The sequence below is a fragment of the Ambystoma mexicanum genome, chromosome 1p (genome assembly GCF_040938575.1).
Source record: "Ambystoma mexicanum isolate Mex_15411 chromosome 1p, UKY_AmexF1_1, whole genome shotgun sequence".
NCBI classification, from domain to species: Eukaryota; Metazoa; Chordata; class Amphibia; order Caudata; family Ambystomatidae; genus Ambystoma; species Ambystoma mexicanum.
The window spans coordinates 132,167,413-132,187,936 of NC_090921.1; the positions used below are offsets into that span (position 1 = coordinate 132,167,413).

Genomic DNA, 20,524 nt, shown 5'->3' on the forward strand with positions numbered 1-20,524 from the left:
CTTGATGGACGCGTGTGCCAGTCCAGCTTTGGCCAGCGTCAGCAGGTACGGCAGTACCTGGGGAGCCGTAATCCGTAGAGGGTTAATCTTCTGTGCGTGGCACCAGACAGAGAACCTCTTCCATTTGTGTCCGTAGCATTTAAGAGTCGAGGACGCCCTGGCCTTTGCAAGAACCTCTCTGCAGTCGGCCGGTATGTCGTATCCTCCAAACTCTAGCGCTGCAGGAGCCAGGCCTGCAAGTTCAGCGATTTCGGGTCGTGGTGGAGGATGGCGCCTCCTTCCCTGGAGAGTAGATCCGCGTCCACCGGCAGCTTGATTGGCGGGGACACTGACAAGTCCAGAAGGTCCGGGAACCATATCTGCCTCGGCCACGCAGGTGCGACGAGGATCATCCTGCACCGTGACCTCCTGAGCTGGTTGACGAGCCGGATTAGCAGTGGCAAAGGAGGGAACGCGTAGAGGAACAGGCCCTCCCAGGGGAACGAGAAAGCATCGCCCATGCTCCTCGCCTGGGGAAACCTGCTGGCGAACCTCCGGCACTTGGAGTTCGTCGCCGTCGCGAACAGGTCGATCTGGGGTGTGCCCCACCGTCGGAAGAGGCGATCCACTAGATCCTGCCGTAGTTCCCACTCGTGGCACGAGCACAGCTCCCTGCTGAGTGAGTCGGCGATGGTGTTTTTTATCCCTGCCAGATGAAACGGCACCGGAAACATCCTTTGGGCGACGGCCCAATGCCACAGGTCCTGCGCCTCCTTGGACATTGCTGGGGACCTGGTTCCGCCCTGTTTCCTGATGTAAAACATGGTGGTGGTGTTGTCGGTGAAGATCCTCACCACCTTGCCCTTGAGGGACGGAAGGAAGGACCTGAGGGCCCAGAACACTGCACGGAGCTCCAGGACGTTGATATGGAGGGACTTCTCCGTCGGGAGCCAAAGGCCTCTCGCGTGCAGATTTTCGGTGTGCGCTCCCCACCCTTCCAGGGAGGCATCCGTGGTCACTGTCTCCTGGTGGTCTGGGGTCTGGAAGTCCATGCCCGCCGTCAGATGCGCGCGGGTGCCCCACCACCGGACCGCTCGGCGGAAACTCTCGTCGAGTGTGATCCTCTCCTCGAAGCCGCCCGTCGTTTGGATCCAGCGCGCGTCCAGGAACTCCTGCAACGGGCGCATCCGGAGCCTGCACATGGGAATGAGGTAGATGCAAGAAGACATCATTCCGAGGAGGGACTTGATGGACCTCACCTTGGCCGCGTCGGAAACCAACATCCGCTGTACCTTGCCCAGGATGGACCTGGTCCTTTCCTCCGACGGGGAGGCCAGAAGGGACACTGTGTCGAGCTTCGCTCCCAGAAACAGTGCGTTTTGCGCGGGTACCAGGTGGGACTTGGCGTAGTTCACGGAGAATCCCAGGTCCGTGAGAAGTTGGACGGTCCTTGCCGTGTGCTCCACGGCGAGCTCCCTCGTCTTGGCTCGGATGAGCCAGTCGTCCAGGTAGGGGTAGACGTGGATCCCCTCGCGGCGCAGCTGCGCCGCCACCGGTGCAAGGCACTTGGTGAATACCCTGGGTGCCGACCGTAGTCCGAAGAGGAGGGCTTTGAACTGGTAGTGACGCCCTTGGACCACAAACCTGAGGAATTTTCGGTGCCCCTTTAGGATGGGAATATGGAAGTAGGCATCCTCCAAATCCAACGACGACAGGAAGTCTCCTTCCTCCAGCTGACCCAGGACGTGCTGGAGGGTGACCATCCGGAACTTCTGCGCCTTGATGAACTTGTTCAGACGTCGCAGGTCTAGGATGGGGCGCCATCCTCCCGTCTTCTTCTTCACGAGGAAGTATCTCGAGTAAACTCCGGAGCCCCGAAGCCTCTTTGGGACGAGTTCGATGGCGCCATTCCTGTGCATCGCCTTTACCTCCAGGAGAAGCTGAGGGACGTGAAGCTCTTTCCTGGCCACGGGGGGGACGCGCGGGCACCTTCTTTGAAACTCGAGCGCGTGGCCCCGGGCTAAGGCGTCCAGCACCCAACGGTCGGTGGAGATGGACTCCCACACGCTGACGAAGCTCGCCAGCCGGCCTCCCACTGGGGTGCTTCGGTGGGGGCCCGACCCCACGGCCGGTTCAATCCTGTTTCGACGAGGCTTTGCCGCCTTGACCTCCTTGGCGACGACGGCGGGGTCCGCCCGACTTGCCTCGTCCTCTGTAGGCCTCCTGAGACGACGAGCGGGCCGCTTGACGGTAGGTGGAGAAACCGCCGCCGGAACCTTTGGAGGCGCCCTTGCCTCCGCTGCTCCGAAAGGGCATCCGTCATTGCTGCAGAACCCCAAGGGCCCGGGCCGTCTCAGTGTCCGCTTTAATGGCCTGAAGGGAATCGTCCACTGTTTTCCCAAACAGGTTGTTCCCATCGAACGGCATGTCCAGGACTCTGGTCTGTACGTCTTGACGGAAGTCCGTAGCCTTGAGCCATCCACGCCGCCTAAGGCACACGCCGTTGCCCAACTGGCGAAACCCAGTGTCGGCGATGTCCGTCGCAATAGTGATGGCGTGGTCCGACGCCACCTCACCTTCCTGTAGGATATCCAGGGCATCCGCCCTCTTGTCGTCCGGTAGGAAGTCCAGCAGGGGAGCCAGTTTGTACCATAGCTCCCTGTCGTAGCGGGCCACGATAGCCAAGGCGTTGGCCGCTTTAATCGTCGTCGCTGCAGACGAGATATGACCCTGCGTCCCATAGCGTCCAATTTCTTTCCCTCGCCGTCCGGTGGGGAAGTCGATGTGGAGGCCGCACCCCCCCCCCCCCCGCTTTCTTCCTGGCCGCCGCGGAGACGACGGAGTCCGGGGTAGGCTGCGCCCGGAGGCACAGGGGGGCCGCGTCCGGAACCCGGTACTTCTTCTCGTACTGGTCTCTTCTAGCTGGCGTCGTGGAAGGGTTCTTGAGGAGGGCGAGGCCCTCATCCCAAATGTCGTCCAGTAGAGGCACCGCAAGGACCGTCTTCCTCTTGGCCTCGCGCCGTTGATAAAGGAATCCTTCCTTTTTCTTCTCCTCAGGGCAGAGTTGGAAAAGCTCGGATGCCCTGGCGATCATGGAGTGGAACGATCCAATCTCGTCGGGCGGAGAAGCCCTGGTGGGAGGTGACGACGGTAGATCCTCGTTGTATACCTCGTCGTCCGTACCCGTCGCTGCCGTGTCAGTCCCCGTATCATCCCCTCGGGTGGACGGGGAGGAGGGCTGGACGGGGCGCGACAGCTGAAAAGGAGGTGGAGGGTGAATCCTTCTTCTCTTGGGCGGGGGAACACCAGAAGGTCCCGGTTCAGGATCCCCCGACGGGAGAGGTTCCTCCGTCGGCAACGGTAGTCTCGTTCTTATCTCTGAGCATAAGGACTGTATAGCCAACAAAATGGCCGCCGAGTTGTCTTGCGGCGCTGGCAGAGGGGAATCCGACGGGCGATCAGGGGCCCCGTCGGCACCCTCGATGATGTCGTCGTCACCTGCGTCGGGATCCATCCCGACGGGCCGGTCTTCTTCCACGCCAAGGCCGTGGCTTAAGACCTCGATCAGCTCTTCCTCCGAGGTTGAAGCCGAATCTACGACGACGCCCTGCCCCCCCTTTTTCTTCCCCGCCGGGGATTTCACGGGGGTCCTATCGATGGGCACAAAAGAGGACTCCCTCCGCGGTGGCAGGGAGACTCTGAGCCCCGAGGTCGCCACCACTGGTGTAGCCTCCACAGGCTGAGCCAGGGTCGCCGCGACAGTATCGATAGAGGGCTTGGCCGGATGGATTAAGGCCTTCACCACCTTAGGTGCGCTCACCGCCTTATCCTTGAGGCGGGGGACACTGCCTCGCTCCCCCTCCGATGGGGCCTTCGAGCTCGACCGGGGCCTCTCCAGGAGCTTCGCCGGGTGCTCGCCCTTCCTCTTAGCCGACCCAGAGCATTGGCTCGTGGCTGAAGGTGGCGGGGAGGGTGCGCCCTGCCTGGCGCCCGTAGAGCCCGACCGTTCGGCGCTCCCGGTGCCAGCGGACTCGCGGTGCTTGGCCTTGTGTTGGACCCCCGTCGCCGGGGCGTCCTCAAAGGTCTTAGAAGACCGCTCGGATTTCTTCCTCTTCTTCTCGCCTGACGGGCTCTTCCCTTCCAGCCAGTTGGCGAGACGTTGATGGCGGTCCTTCATGGTCCGCTCCGACATATTGCCGCAAAACGCACAGTCCTTCTCCACGTGCGTCTTGTCCTCATGTAAGCAGTAGAGACAAAAGGAGTGTTCATCCTCCTTAAAGACGTTCTGCAGCTGGCATCCAGGGCAGACCCTGAACAGCTTTCCGGGCGTCGAGCTTCCCTTCTCCTGGGCCATGTCCGGGCCTGAGAAGCTTCTGGAATCCTCCAAAAGCGAAGCTCGACGAAATCTTCACCCTTGAGGGGCGCAGACGAATCCGACACGGGTCCCCGTTGATCGGATGGAGAGTCGGTGGAGCTGAGGCTCTTTTGACCGAAAAAAACGAAGTTTTTGAGAAAAACGTGAAAAAATAGCACTAACGCTCGAGAGCAATAGCACGAGGATCCCAACACATGAACGTGCGGTAAAAATCTGAAGATGGCTGCCAGAGGCGGTGCTTAGGTAGAGGGCAGTCATTGGCTGTGGTCAGTATGACGCAGAGACCAGTGATTGGTTATTACTACGAAAGACAGATCAGGAACGAAACTGATACTGGTTTTTTCTTTACCGAGGATTCCCAGCCTGATGACGGGGAATATTCATGAGCATGTGAATCCATGCCAGACCCCATGCTGGAGAAGTGTTATAACTGCCCAAATTAATGTTAATGTAATCTAATTTCATCTTGTATAGTGCATGCCTAAAATGTATGGTGGCCTTGAGTTTCGCCAAAAAAGAGGGGCTGTTTATAAGCGAGAGGATGGTGCGTAGTGTTGATGAGCGTGGGCACGGATTACCAGAGTCCTGTGTGCTGTTAGAGTTCTATGTGGTTTTTGGCTGGGCTGTAAATTGATGTTTGTGTTTTACTAGGGATCCCACCCGGCACTGTGGCTGTGGATGGATAAGAAGGTAGTTTACTCACCCCCCATAAACATTTGCCTCTCAGCCTGTTAGAAGATTAATCATGAACACCTGGAAAATAGCCCAGTTGCTTATAATGTTGTCAGCAAAGCATAAAGTGTACACCTTTTTAAACCTAAAAAGGTGTACTTTCTTGTAGAGTAGAAATATGAAAAAGGGATTTCATAGGGCTCCTGATCAGACACTAAAGTGGTCTTGAGGGGAAGTGTCTCGCTCCTAATCCTATGGATTACACGTGTTTCGCACTTCGCTTGAACGCGGGATGCGGCAATGATATTTGCAGTTGGGATTGATCCCCGTTATTACACTTCCAGTAATGATCAAGAGAAATAAAGTTGGATAAGCCCTGATTTGAGAAAGGCACCTTGCCGAAACACGTGTAATCCATAGGGCAGATCAATTAAACTTTCTTATCAGACAACAGCAATTGGACTTAGTCTCCAGCATAATTTTTTTTCTGGCGCAGTAATAAGGTGTGACCACAGCAGCCTGGTTTCCTAATTAAACAAACAGAGTTGAGGAACTCGAAGTCTCCGTTCTATGGCACACCAATGCAACAGTGCAAATGTTTGCATTTAATCAGGTCGTGGGGGTTCTAAGTGATATCAACCCAAAAGTTCCTTCAAAATCTGTCTTGTTATATAAACACTTTACAAGAAAGGGCACATTCTGACTAATAGAGACTTGCCCAAGCAGGCCTCAAATCTAACCTTGAGAAGGTCATTATTTGTGGTAACAGCAGAAAATTGAACTTGGCAATTAAAAGTGCAATTTCGTCTTTTAAGACAAGTACGCTAAATGTTTGGCTTTTATACAGGAATTAAAGTAAGGTGTTTAAAGATTCAATCAGTATTATTGGTCCAAACATTCCCACCCGCCCACATAGCAACTCACAAATATTTTTTACATAGCGCTCATCCATTTAAATGTATTCTGCTTTTCATGTTCACCTGTTGGCCAATTTAAACAAGTAGAGTTATTGCAGCCTGACTCTCTGCAACATTGGCTGTGGCTACTGGGGGGGACGTCCATTTCTCTACAAGGAGAACTCCGCAGCCACTAACGCTTCATCTGACGAAGGAGGGACTAGTGCCAACGCTGCGCGTTCTGAGACTCCCTTCCGGTGGCGTGCTTCCGGGAGGTGTGGCTGCGGTGCTGGATTTCCATCCCAGCATTCTCTATACTCATTCTGTAAAGTGGTTTGAAAGGGCATGGTCGCTCGAAGATTGTGAGCAGAGGCACTTGTGACGTGTAAGCACGCCGCCTCACGCCTTCTGCCCACCTGTTTAATGTCCCTTCCACTCTTCCTCCAGCTGTGCTGCTATTCATCACCCCAACCGTAGACAGGAGCCTGGCTATCTAGTGATACTTCTTGCTGTGGCAACATTAGCACATGAATAGTCCATCCCAGAAGATTTCTTTTCTTAAACTCTACTACAAGATAAATGGCTTCATGTGATTTGAGCAGTCCACATCAGGCCTGTGAGCAGCAAGACCCTGCTTACTCTATAGGAATCGGAATGCCTTGCTTGGAACTCTGGTATATTTACCAAACCATACCACATCACCCTGATTTTGACATTCTAACTTTCAACTTGTTTATGGCTAAGGGAAAAGTTGAGGTTGTCTTCCCAAAATACTCTTTGACCAGAAGCAGGAGTTTTCATGGAAAACTAGAGCGCCCAGGACCAAGAAGGAGGCCATGCGGGGGTCGGGTGGCCAGCATAAACCAGAGGATCTGCTTCGCATTCATTCTCCTTCATACACACTTAATGCACAGAAGATGTCTTGAGCAGTAATACTTTGTGATGCCTCCTTACATTTTATTACAGTTTGCAGGTTACTTGACAGCCACTTCCAAAGCACAACATCCTTCCTTCCAAGTAGACTTGGGCAAACTTTCTGGAAATGGACATGCAGTAGCGGAGGAATCCTTTTTAGAGAAGATTATTAATATGACAAGATGTGTATATGTGTAGTTTTATGAATAAATGTAGAGTCTAAAAAACGTATTATGAGGACGAAGATGAATGTTCCCTCACATGAGAAGAGACAGGTTTTTATATACTTACAAACCCAAGATGAAATCTCGCAGCGGGCTTCTGGGTCTCATAAGATGAATCGACATCCGTTCTGCAGTGGTGGATAGCGTGATGAATAACAGGTTTATTTGTCGGGTTCCTCTATTCAATCAGGGATCTCACGGGTGATTCTGGGAGTTTGGCCCACTTAGTGCAGCCAATCAGAGGCCACAAAACTCCTAAAGGAGGTTCTCCCCTCTGTATAAGTCCCTGCTCATTTCATTTTCCTTTTTGGGTTTTGCTAGACTGTGAGGGGACGTGTTACATAGGGCACGATCTCACCTGGAGGGTGTTTGGAGAGCTTTTACAACATTTCTGCAGTCATTTTAGGAGTATGTTGTTAGTCCTTTGTGAAGCAGTGTCTTTTTAAAGCCATTTTTCTGTTACCTCTTGTCTGTTCGTCCAATATGTGTTGGTGTCCTGAGTTAGTTCCCTTTATAAAACAAAGGAAATAAAGGTTTCTTATTCCTCTTATACCTTGCCTCTTCTGTGACCCTTTATAAAATATTTTCAAAAAAGATCCCTACTCATGTTTCCCAAAACAACACAAAAAATCCTTCTCCTAATTGAGTTTTGTTGTTCCCGGTTGTATTGTATTGTTTTGTGGTAGTTGTGCTTGTAGATTGTATATGTTTCATTTTGTGGCACCTGGAAACACTTGTGTATAGGCACCATACCAATGTCCAGATTTCCAATAAATAAATCTATCTTTGTGATTGCAGGTTGTAGTTGTGGGAAGATTTTGTTTGTTCCCTTTTCTGTCCACTTATTTGTCCACTCGAGGTTGTGTTGGCTCAGTATTAGCCTACTTGTTCGAAAAACATTTGACCTTTTACTTTTGACCGAATTCTTTGGATTGTTTCCTTGCTTGAAATTCGATCAAATTTAATTAAATATATATATATGGGATGGGGTAAGAGAATAGAGGAGGAGTTGTGGCGGATTACCCTGAAATTTCGACCAAAAAACAAGAAATAATTATTCGGTCAAATGTGAAAAGGTCAAATATTTGCGACCAAGTGGACCTAAACCGTTGGCTCTAGGGTTCACACATCCATGATTCACTGTTGTGGCTGTTGGAATGGTACGCCGGCTGCCACACTGGTCTGCGAAGTACAAGAGGGCTGTGGGGAGGAAGAGTAGAACAAGCTGCATTCCTCCTCATAGGAGAACATTGATTCCCCCACAACATTTGAGGGTGGAACCGCATGCCCTTTGTGGCAACTGATTGCAGACCTCAGCCACAACGCACCATTGATCCTCTGAGTGTTGGTGGGGAGGTGGAGGTATTGGGAGAGGCCTCAGGAGTGAGAAAGAATGTGTGGCCACTAGAGAAGGTCCCAGCAGAGATGAGCACAGAAGTATGCTAGAGAGGGCCACATGGATGCCCCGACTGAGGCAATGGAGGTGTGCGCAGGCATGCAATCATATGGGAGGAGGAACACGCTGCAACAAGCACCCTGAGTGCTCCTGACTGAGTAGAGGACCTAGAGGAGCAAGCCAGATTCATCCAGGATTCAGTAAACGAATGAACGGCTGGTGATATTAATAACAGCTCTCATTTTAAATGTTTACGCTGTACACCAACCTAGCGGGGATTCAGGGTCGTTAATTCCTGAGATAGGAAAGAGATATGTTTCATGTTCCTCTAGTAAAAAAAAAGGAACACAATAATTGCATATCAACTTCATCAAGAGAGTACAGCAGCAGCACGTTTGCATGACCAGTTTAAGGCTATTTCAACCTTGGAGGTACAAACCATGAAGGGGCAGTACAGGAAGTCACTTGGACCTGGCTCTCTACTCGTTTTGTCCAGCAGCCCATCTCAATTGTATAGCAAATTAGTATTTCTTCACCCTTTGAAGGGCTGAGGAGGGGATGGAAGTTAGTGATGTCAAACTTTCAGATGTGGTTGCCGCTGGTGGGGCGTGTCTACCAGATCCAGCAAGGAGGAACCTCCACAATGAGGCCCAGCGCGCTCCCCAGCGCGCTCCTGTCAGTCATGCACACTAGGTGTTGGCCAGCACATAGATTGAGGTGGCCCCTGAGAAAGATCCAAGACCACATCTTTAATTTATGTCACTTTTTTAATAAATTAACTTGTTCGTTTGGAATTTGGCACTGTCACCTCTGGGTAAAACTGCCAAACCCTTTGACCATTAAGCATGCAGTAGCAGGACAGGTCTGCAAGACCCCTCAGTTGTTCCCCATTTTGGAGCTCATTGCACTTTATTGGGGATTGTGTATTGTATTGAAACTCTGAATTTGGTAGGGCAGTGGTAGTAGCAGTAATTCCATTACCACCCCCTTTTTACCACACCGCTGAGCTCTCAATTAGGCCCCAAGAGTTTATACATGTACACAAATAAAACAGGCATGGGGGTGGGAGGGTTGGCATGCACATTCCTGGTGCCCACTGTAAGCCCGAGAGCTCTAATGGGTAAGGAAATTGCTGTGTCCCTGTTACTTTTCTGAATTTCCCCCTCATAATTTACATGATTGCCAAATGTTAAAATTTGGGTTGACCCCCATTCCCCCATGGTAGCAGATCTGATATGTGCCCAAGAATTCTTAGACTTGTGCAGGACAGAGCCGCCCAAAGAGCCCCCTTTCCCAATTACAAGTACACTCACATAATTCACTGTTTCCAAGTTGTCCAGTTGGTGACATTTACTAATTTAGGGGGTACAGCCTGGAGGATGCACGAGGGGGTGATGCCTACTAAAAATCAGGTGCACCTTTCTCTAGGAAACCGACCATAACTGCATAAGCTGTGGTTAGTTGCCAATTGACTACTATAGTCAAATGCAGAGAGCGATAGACACCATGACCACAAATTTTGAATGAGGTGTACTTCCCCCTGAACTTCAAACCTCCGCTCCCCTTAAATGGTATAATGGGGTACACCTTTACCCGGTCAAACCACAGCATTCTTTCCGCTTTTTTTACAGACGACATTTTTGCTGCGATTATATTACCTAATACCCTTTTTCCTACACCGCTGAACTCTCAATGAGGCCCCAAGAGTTTATACACAAACACAAATAAAACAGGTCCAGGGGGGCTTCCTGGTGCCCACTATAAGCACGAGAGCTCTAATGGGTAAGGAGCTTGCTGTGTCCCTGTCACTTTTCTCAATTTCCCCGTTAAACTTTGGGTTGATCCCCATTCCCCCATGGTATCATTTCTGATATGTGCCCACAAATTCTAAGACTTGTGCAGGACAGACCGCCCAAAGTGCCCCCTTTTCCAATTACAAGTATGCCCACATAATTCACTGTTTCCAAGTTGTCCGGTTGGTGGCATTTACTAATTTAGGGTGTTCAGCCTGGAGGATGCACAAGGGGGTGATGCCTACTGGTCTCCATAAGCTGTGGTTAGTTGCCAATCGACTACTATAGCCAAATGCAGAGACCCATAGACACCATGACCACAAATCTTGAATGAGGTGCACTTCACCCTGAATGTCCAGGACGTTCGAATTTTAAAGAATACAGTTGTGTGGTTGTGGCCTTGGCTGCCTTACTGTCTGAATCCTCCGATAACCACTGGCCCTCTATTGGAGATAACCACAACCTCAGAACAGCTACCGGGAGGCTTGACTGGAGCACTCGCTTCCTACGTTGGACGACCTTGAACCAGACACGCTTAACCACTGGAAGCAGTGTCTACCTGCTTGCCGATCAAAGAAGGGATTGACCAATGAAAGGAGAATTAAACGTTTTCCTAATGTCACCCCAAGTGCTGCCCAAAGTGGGACGAGTATACCCAAACATGGTGGCAAGCTTGCTATGATTAGAGACCACACTAACACGTCCTAACACAGTCTCAGCCAGAAGAGACTGACCCTTTTGTGATGGGCCAACTCTGATCTGCATTTGGCCCTTCCCCTTGCGATTCATCATAGCAGGCTCAAATTAAATGGTCTGTAGGATTGCCCAGAACAATGGCAGCAGTTATGATTGAGTCAGACCCATCAAGTCCTTATCCTTTAGTTTTTCGTAGTCCCTACAAGCGGGACAGGTATGCTCAGATGAGAACCCCAGGCCAGTTTTACCTTGAGACCCAAGCTTCACCTCACAGACGTTGCCCAATGAGACTGAACTAGGTCTGGAGTTGTTTGAAATCTCATGGAGAAGAGATGCCAATGGTTAGGATCGGGTAAAAACATTCCAGGGAGCAAGTCTTTGTTTTGCTAACCTTCTCTTAGGAGTCATGACCTGTCGCCGCTGACCTCCGCTTCCCACCAACCAGTTTAGCTTGACCGAGATTTGTTATAGTTTCCACTCATTCGGCGCGTGTGCTGTTTGATATTCTGGGATTTACTCCCTTGCTTTTTCGTGCATAAAAAATGCAGTTCCACAAAGCTTCTGGTTTTCATTTCTTCCAAAGTTTTATTCTTCTTGAATTCATCAATTGATGGTATAACAAGTGGTGCTGACATGTGTTTCGACCTAACAGGTCTTTTTCTAGGCTACCAGTTTTTAGTTTTAATACAAAGGATGGATACATATATGGTGAATATGGGGTCCACAGGTTGGGCATTCATCATTCGTGATCATGTTAACAGTGTGTGACATTTGTGTTTAGACACATTATGTGGGGGTGAGTCAGTTCCCAGTGAAAGTGACATACAGTCCAGTATTGGTGATTACACAGTTTCATATTTGTTTTCCGATTGGTACATACATTTTGAAAAACATTTTTAATTACAGAATTTATTAAACAGTAATTCATACATGGGAGGGAGAGAAAAACGAGATTTCCGTAAACTAGATTAGAATTGGTCCTAGAAAGTTGCATTAGTTGATGGTTGGCTGAGTCAATTGGCAGGGGTCTCACCTGGTAGATGATGATGAGAAGGGATGGTCTTCATTTCTGCTGGGTTCAGGTACGTCAGGTCGATACTGGGTAGTTGGGTTGTTTAGAGCTAAGGTCTGCCCAGTTAATTAATTCTCAGAGGTCAATACCTAAGAATAATGGAAGGTGTATATGGTTAGCAAATGCTCGTGCCCGATGGCTGCAATGATTGGCACAGGGTGAAGTTCATCAGAGTCCTGTGGTTAAATGCACACATTGTGGGGGATGAGCGGCCATGAGAGCAGAAACGCCCTAGGGTTGTGGTGAGTTGCCACTTGGCAGTCTAAGTTATGGGGGCATTGGTGCCCGGGGACCCGCTCCTCAATGGCCTTGTGTGGCTGATGCGGGAAGGGCCTGTGTCAATTAGGTGCGTGCATGTCGTTGTGCCCCACTGTATGAAGACAGGGCTGGGTACGTGTTGGAGAAGTGGAGATGCCCTGGGTTGAGTTCTAGCCCGTGGTGGTCTTGGTCAGGAAGGTGCTGGTGCCTCGGGACCTTCCCTCAGGGGGCCCCAGAAGGGGATGCGGGAAGGGTCCATGGTTGCTAACGGTGCGTGCGTTTATTTTAAAGTGCACATACTAGCGTTCGCAGTGCGCTTGTGTCTTCTGCATAAGTTGTTGGGCCCTACTGATGGAATTGGCCTTGGTGCGTGGCCCATGCTGGTCCTGGTCATGAGGGCGCTTGTGCCCGGGGACCCTTCCCTCAGGAGGCTCCAGAGGGGGGATGTGGGAAGGGTCCATGGTTGCTAACGGTGCGTGCATCTATTTTGAAGTGCACATAATAGTGTTCGCAGTGCGCTTGTGTCCTGTGCATAAGATGTGAGGCCCCACTAATGGAATTTGCCTTGGTGCATTGGGGAAGGTGAGGTGGGTGTCTGGGTCACGGGCCACCCGCCGCCTCCCGAATATATTTATGGAGAGCGAACGATGAGTTACGTCCGATCAGAAGTCACGACTTGGAGAGAAAAAATTGAAGGGGGGAAGGAAGGGCGGTTGCCCAAGCGTGAAGATTAAAAGAAAAGAAAACAGATTGGGCAAAATGCCGTGCCAGAGATTGGGGTGCATCTTACCTCTCGTAATCGGTCTGTTACTGCCTCCGGATCCAGCTACAATGAGTAGCTTGTCCCGTGGCGTTATATTGTTAGAGCGGCCCGTGTCTATAGGCCAGGTGGCGGGGCCCCCATTGGTTAATGAGCTGGGGTGCCTGATTGGTTACAAGTACAGCTGAGTGTGGCTGTGGCGTCGAAAGTTGTGCATGAGCGTGGTTGTGCCAGTGAAGTCTGAGTGATGCTGGCGGTGATCTGTACGACGGGAGTGGTGTTGATTAAAATGCAGTGGGCTTGTGTAACGGTGCCAGTGATCCCTGTAATACAAACTACTATAAGTTGTGTTTGGAAGGTGATGTTGGGGTACAGATGACAGGCATGTGGTCCTGGTCCATTCTTTGGGAACGAGGGTTGCAGTTCACCCAGGGTTGAAGTTGAGTGTCCCTGTAGGTTGTGACCCTCTGGCCCCCGATTGGGCGTGAAGCTTATGCTGTGATGCCAGGTCGGTGCTGGGGTTCCAGTTGGCCACCATAGTTATATAGGTTCGCCCATGCTGCGGTCCCCAGATGGCGGGCGCAGGTACGGATTGCTTGGGTGGTCCATAATATATACTGGGCAATTAGACTTCTGTTCGCCCTTGTATATACAAGGTGAGTTATTGGATTGGGTTGTTATCAGGAGATGAGAGGCATGGGAGCAATTGCCATGTTGTGAGGGTCAGTGGCTAAAGTAATGGGATTGCTCCGGTGGTGTGATGAGGTCAGTCGTAGGACAGTAACACTTGCATGTTTACAAGAACACATTTAACTCATGTTCGGTTTAGACCGAGTTCCATATTTCTAGTTCTACAAATGAGTTTTGCTTCATTTTGCCTGAGTCTCAGATCTATTGAATCTTTAGAAATCTTTAAAAAAAGACTAAAGACATATCTGTTCCATTAAACAACCTTTTTGCCTGTGATACTCTCGCTCGGCCCTGCTTCATGACACTGTCTTTTGTTTTCTGTTTTATGTGTTTTGTAGTGCCCTTACGCCTTCGGGTTCATGGCCGCGTTATACAAATATATTAAAGTAAAGTAAAGTCAAGGCTCGGTTTCCTCCTTTGTAGTCGAGCTTGATGGTCTCCAAACCAACAAATCTGATATCTTTTTGGTTGTCCATTTGGTGTTTTTCTTACCAGTGGGTGGCCAGCGGATATCTTGCTTCTGTGGTTTTCAGGGAATGTAGGTGTTCTCTTATCCTTGTCCTTAGTTCCTGTATGGTGCTGCCAATGTTACATATGTAACAAATTTGGTGCGACAGTTGATGAATTGGTCGATCTTTTTTTCATAAACATTGCCAAAGTGCACTCTATCGGTTGTGTTTAGCTAGACCCATCGTCATTTATATCATCATAGCCATGCTCTCTGAATCTGCAGAGCCAGGTGTGTGCCCACCTGAACTAACCATAATTCCATCATCAGGGACAAGTGCCACTGGACTGGCAAATCCATCAGAGTGGAAGAAGTAGCGGTCCAACTCCCGTGTCCCCCCGTGCTGATTTGTGCTGACTGATTTGTGCTGTCAAAAGCTTTTCACATCATCAGCAAAAACATTTAACACTGTTTCCGCCTCCATTATATCTCTCAAGTCCTCGTATAACGTTTGTGTGCAAGGGCTCTGAAATGTACGATATACGGCTAAGATTTTCCACTAGCCTTTTGTCTTGAGAGAGTTTAAGCTGAGCTAAAATCTAATGGCGTCAGATGGAACCGTATTGGGAATACCAAGTACTTTTCGCCATATTAAACTCTCCAATGATTCAAGCAAATCCAAAACCCAGTCCTGGGGAATTTTAACATGTTTTTCCTAAATTCTCTAGTTCAGGAATAACCTTGACTACGTAGTAATTGGATAAAGGAGTATAAGTACATTTGCTGTGTCTGTACTTTCCAAACTTCATTTGGACTATAAGCATTCTGCCATTTGCCTAAAATAATTAGCAATGTCGTTTTTATCTGGTTTTCATGTAACGAGATATCTCAAGTATACTGGGTGCTTCACCTTTTCCAGAGGGGCCTCATTCACTCTCCATTGCATATTGACAGCTTTTCTACAGGATGTTATCCTAATTCTTGTTTTCGTTGCATTAATCTTTAAAGAGTTAGCTCTAGCATCATCCGAAAAAGCAGATAATAAACTCTGTAAGCCTATGACAGTTTAATCCACTAGTATGAAATCGTCCGCATAGGCAAGCCGTTTTAAACAGAAGTTTCCCAATCTCGGTGGTACGAAGGCGGCCTGATCTATAGCTTCACTAACATCCAAACTAAGTTAAAAAGGCTGGGGGCCAAAATGCACCCCTGCCTTAAGCCATTTCAGGTAAAGATTTTTTGTGAAAGGGCCCCCCTTTTGGTTTAACCGCATCTGCATGTTATAATTATCGTGCAACCTAATGATTAAATTTAACGGGAACGCTGGTATACCCCAGCTATCTAATTTCTGCCATAGGCGGTTACGACTGACAAGGTAAAATGCTGAGAATAGGATGATTTCCGCTAAATATATCACCTCGTATTTTTCCCCCAAACTAACTCTTGGCAATATTTTATTAGCAACCCATTCAAATAAGTACCATGGGATTTCTGAAACCCTGTATGAGTGTTTTTTATTCTTCCCGTTCCTATCGCCCAACCTTTCAGATGTTGTCAAATTAGTGCTTCAAAGCTTTTACTGTCAGCATCTTATATTGTGATTGTGCAATAGTTCTTGGGGTCGGATCTGATTCCCCTCTTAAAAATGGGTATTATATACGATGTTTGCGAGGAAGGAAGAATTTGTCCTTTCTGCATGATGCCATCAAACAAAAATGTCAATGTCATTGCCCAGGTTACCGAGTCTCCCTTAAATAGGATGTTCCACAAATTATTTGGGCGTGGGGCTCAAGAATTACTAGCTTTGAGGATCATATTATAGGTCCTATTGTTTCTGTGTGGGCCCGCTTTCCACCAAAAGGAAATCCATCCTCAACATAAAGGGAATTAAAATGTGAGACCCAAGCTTCTTCCAAAACCGCATTAATAAGAGATTCCCCTTACCCTCCCTTTATCAAATTAACTATTCTCCAGAAATGTGTAAAGTCTTTAGTTTTACGGCTGTCGAGCATGGCTTCTGCTTCATTTTGTAATAGCCAAGCCTTATGTCTTCTAATCCAATTATTATAACTCAACTTAACCTTCTTGATAGTCTCAGTTTTTTCTGGCTCTCCCATATTCATTTTCTTAATGAGCCTAATTTCGGCATGCATTTCCTTTTTTCACTGCTAAGGTAGAGTCATATGGGTCTTTCTACACACTTTTTGTACTATTCCCTTCCCAGATTTAACTATGATTTTTTTTCATTTGAGCTGCTAAATCTGTGGCTTTAAACCTTAATCTTCCAATCAACTTAATTTTGCAGAGCTGGCCATAGATTGGAAAACCAAGATAAATTAATGATTTAATTTGTTGGAAAATATCCCCCTCAATTTTCCAAGTATAATTAGCAACGTTATTGCTTCTTGCAAACTTGATAATAACGTATTTCCTTTAATCTCCAGCCTATTTTGTTTCATAAATTCAACAGTGCATTTGATAGGCCAATAGGGGAATAGTCAAACAAGATAATATCATCAGCGTATGTCAATCAGTTTATGTGAATTTCTCTCAATTTTGGAGGAAAAGGATTGCAATTTTTTAAAACTGATGACAAATCAGACACATTACAGGTTGAACAGGACAGGGGACAGTATGCACCCCTACCTTAGCCCAGCTATGTCAATATCTCCTCAGAGAGGGCCCCTTTCCCATTCAATCTGGCCTGAATCTTTGTGTCTTTATGTAAAAGAATGATATGTTTCAGAAGACCTGCAGGTATCCCCCAGGACAATAGTTTATATGACAGAATCTGCCTAGTCACTTTATGAAAATCACCCATCGGATTTAAACATGTTCCGATTACTATGGGAATCATTTGGGGTGGTACCCATCTATCTTTGGAAACCAGTTTGGGGCTTACTTAGCCTCCCATTTCTTACAGCCCAATTTAGTTCATCCAATAAAGGTGGTGAAAATGTTACTTGAGGTGTTTAAAAGTGTTATTGCTCTATAATTTGTCAGCTATCTCCCTTTCCCCCTTTTTGAAGACTAGTAAAAAGACAGATTTATGCAATGTAATGAGTAAGAGCCCCAAAATATGTATTACTTTGAATAGGGGATAAAACAGTTTGGATAAAACAAGGGCCGAAATGTTGGGATTGCCCTTTAAGGCCAAATTACTTTGACGTCTGGACCAATTGACCTGGAGTTTTTTAAATTTCCCAATTCTTTGTTCAATATCTTTGGCACTGAAGGAACCCTGCCATTCAGGGAAACTACCCAAATTCAGACTCAAAGCAGGTGCTTCTTTTTTCCCAGAGGGACTTAAAATTTGAAATCCATTGTGCCTCCTCTATGGGATTTGATTGAAAGTTAATTTGTTGGTTGGAGTTTTTATTATTGAAACTCCAAAAATCCCTGGTGGTCTTAGATTGCAATGCTTGCATCATCCTCTGATTATTATTAATATCAGGGTTACAGGTATGGCCCTTAATCCAATTCTAGTCGGCATCTTCTAATGTTCAGACTTGGTTCATCCGTCATTCTACAAGTTTTCAGGGCTCTTAAGTTTGACTGCTACTCCCTTTTTTTGTCCCTCACTTTAATATAAAAAGAGTAATGATGTGTATTGCCCTTGATGTGTTGGTATAGTTTAGATTAGTTAGTTTAGTTACTGTATCTACCCTTTGCACTATAATTAACAAAAATATTCCTTTTTTCAAGTAACGAATTGGACATTCATCCTTATTGTAATCTATGTACATATATCTTATTTCTAAACATTTCTCATGACAACTGTACAAGTATGTTATGTTAATGTTAATGTTAAAGGACATTTGTACCGCGCACTATCACCACCAGAGTGGTCCCCTCGCGCTCTGGCGGCTCTGAAAGAGGAGGGGAGGTTGAGTCAGTGGGAGGAGGCAGGAAAAGTACAAGAGAGCAGTGATGTGCTGTTGGCGGCCTCAGCCCAGTGGGTCCGTTGGCTGGGCCTGGGGTGTTTGCGGCCGGTAGTCGTCGTGTAATGTTGTGCAAGACAATGCGTGTTTTTGTTTTGTTGTTGCGATGTAGTGCAGTTTGTGCGGTTTGTTGTGCTGTAGATTTTGGTTGTGTTTGGTTTGGAATTTGGGAGGTGTATGCAGAAAGGGAAATTGTTAGTAGGGTTGGTTAGTTTGCGTCTCTATGCTGAATTCAGGCGCTCTGTCTTGATCTGGGTCCGACTGGCATACAAGGTTCCTTACTCTCTGGCCCCCACCTCTAACATGCTCTCTCATGGCTCCCCTTAACCTCCATTCATACTCCTGTGGCCAGTGCACCTGCCAATGTCAACCTCTCAGGTAGAGTGGTGATTGCCAATATCTCGACAATTCCAAATATAAAAATATGCTCACTCTATGTAACAAGTGTCGCGTGATAATTCTGTAACTAAGTTTGTTTCTGTGACAAGTGTCACGATGCCTTTGGGCTGTTGCGCGCTATACAAATACGAATAAATACATTGATAACTGCATTATGTATCTGGTAGCATTGGGAAGATTTCACAGGAAGAATGTTTGCCCTTTCTTCTTGGCTGCGGAAATCTTGGGTGAGCCAGGAAAGATAACACAGTGCCTAGCCGCCAGACTTAGAGAATGCAACTCACTCCCAGCTAGTCCCATGCGCTGGCGAAAAGTTTGGCTCCCGCTTCTCAAGTATGCAGTGAACAGAATCTATGCAAGGAATATAGCATTCATTGTTAAACTAGCTCTATCTGAGGTGTCTGCACACCAATTTTATTAGGAGCCATGATTGTTCTAACATTTTCTTTTTTCATCCCACAGATTTGGCAGGAGGTTACCGGCTGGGACGCTCTGCGTCCACCTCTGGGGTCCGCCATGCAGCTCTTCATGCTCAGAGACACTCGCTCCAGGGCAGAGAGACCCCAGCTCAGTTAATAGAGGAGGTGGGTCTCTGGTGCAACCACAAGCCTTTCCTTGCTCCTTCTCCTCTCTGCCTGGCATGAACACAACCATTTCTCGGCTCTTCTCCTAGTGTTAACCACACTTCTCTGACATTTCTCTGCTCTTCCTGGTGTGAATGCAGCACTTTCCCCCCTGCTGTAAACAGATCAGTTTCCCTGCTGGTCATCTGGTATGAACACAACCCTTTCCCTAATGATCCCATAATATTCCTGGCCTGCTGTTCCTTTGGTGGAAACACAACCCACTTCCTGGTGTTCCTCTGCTATCCCTCTTGTGAATGCAAACTTTTCTCTGATGTTTCTTCGATCTCCCTATTGTGAGTTACAATCTTTCTCCGTTGTCCCTCTGATGGTACTGTTGCGATGCACCCATACCATTGACGTTCCTCTTATTTCCATGGTGTGTAGCTAAAACTTTCTGGGATGTTTCCCAGCTCTCCCTGCTGTGGCGGTAACCCTCTCTTATCTCATGATTCATACCCAACCCCTTCTCTGATATTCCTCTGATGTGAACGCAATCCTCTCTCGGATTTTCTGATTTACACGATGGTGGGAGGGAGTCTGATGTTGACACTTATGAGTTTCCACAGTAGTGTTTCGCAGATCAAGATTCCTCGGGCACAATTGGGACTGTGGCATTGTTACTACTTTCTCTGATCTTGCTTGTACAGTGTTACCCTTTCTTTGCTCCTCTGTTCCCCCGATGCCGGGCGCAACCCTTTCATTGATATTTTCCTGCTCTCCCTGGTTTGGCGGCACCCCTTTCACTGATCTTACTTCAATCTCATGGTGTTTCTCTGATGTGATTGCAACCATTTCTCTGTTTTTCCCCTTGTGTGAAGACAATTTGCAGCCTGCCCATTCCTTGGCTCAGAACTCAAACATGTGTCCACTGTTCTCTGTGGTGTGATCAAACCTTTCTTTGCTCTCCTTAGCATCAACACATACCACTGCTTCCCTGTTCTCCATGGTGTTAGCATGCATTGTCCACATTGTTTCTCTCTTCTCCATTAGTGACCCAACTATCTTCTGTTGTTCATCTGCCTCTTCTGGGGTCCTATCACGTGGCGTGCCTTCTCCTACTCTCCTTTGTGTCAGCACAAACTTTCCCTGCTGTTTCTCTGCCTGCAGTAATACAAAAGGGGTGATGGCTGGAAGGTTTAGAATTGATCTAAACCGCACGCATCGCTCTGGGCAACTCTCTAGACCATCGTTCTTCAGCCTGCCAAGCCTTTACAGAAGGGGAAAGACCATATGTAAATCAGGCTTGGTCCCATCCCAAAAATGACAGGCAATCGACGCAAACTACTTTGTCATATCCCTTAAACCCTCCACTCATGCACCCGCAGTGCTCAAAGGTCTACGGGTCTACGAACCTGGTGGTGGAAAGAGGGCTGTTTGTTGCTTA

General features: G+C 48.0%; 1 protein-coding gene across 2 annotated transcripts in view; it reads left to right on the forward strand.

The window, feature by feature from the left end:
- NYAP1 (neuronal tyrosine phosphorylated phosphoinositide-3-kinase adaptor 1) overlaps nt 1-20,524 on the forward strand; it is a 664,093-nt gene that overhangs the window by 633,553 nt on the left and 10,016 nt on the right. For both annotated transcript variants that reach the window (XM_069644964.1, XM_069644956.1), the window contains one exon: nt 18,977-19,098. In XM_069644964.1, coding sequence (XP_069501065.1) covers nt 18,977-19,098 — 122 coding nt within the window. The remainder of the gene's footprint in view (nt 1-18,976; nt 19,099-20,524) is intronic.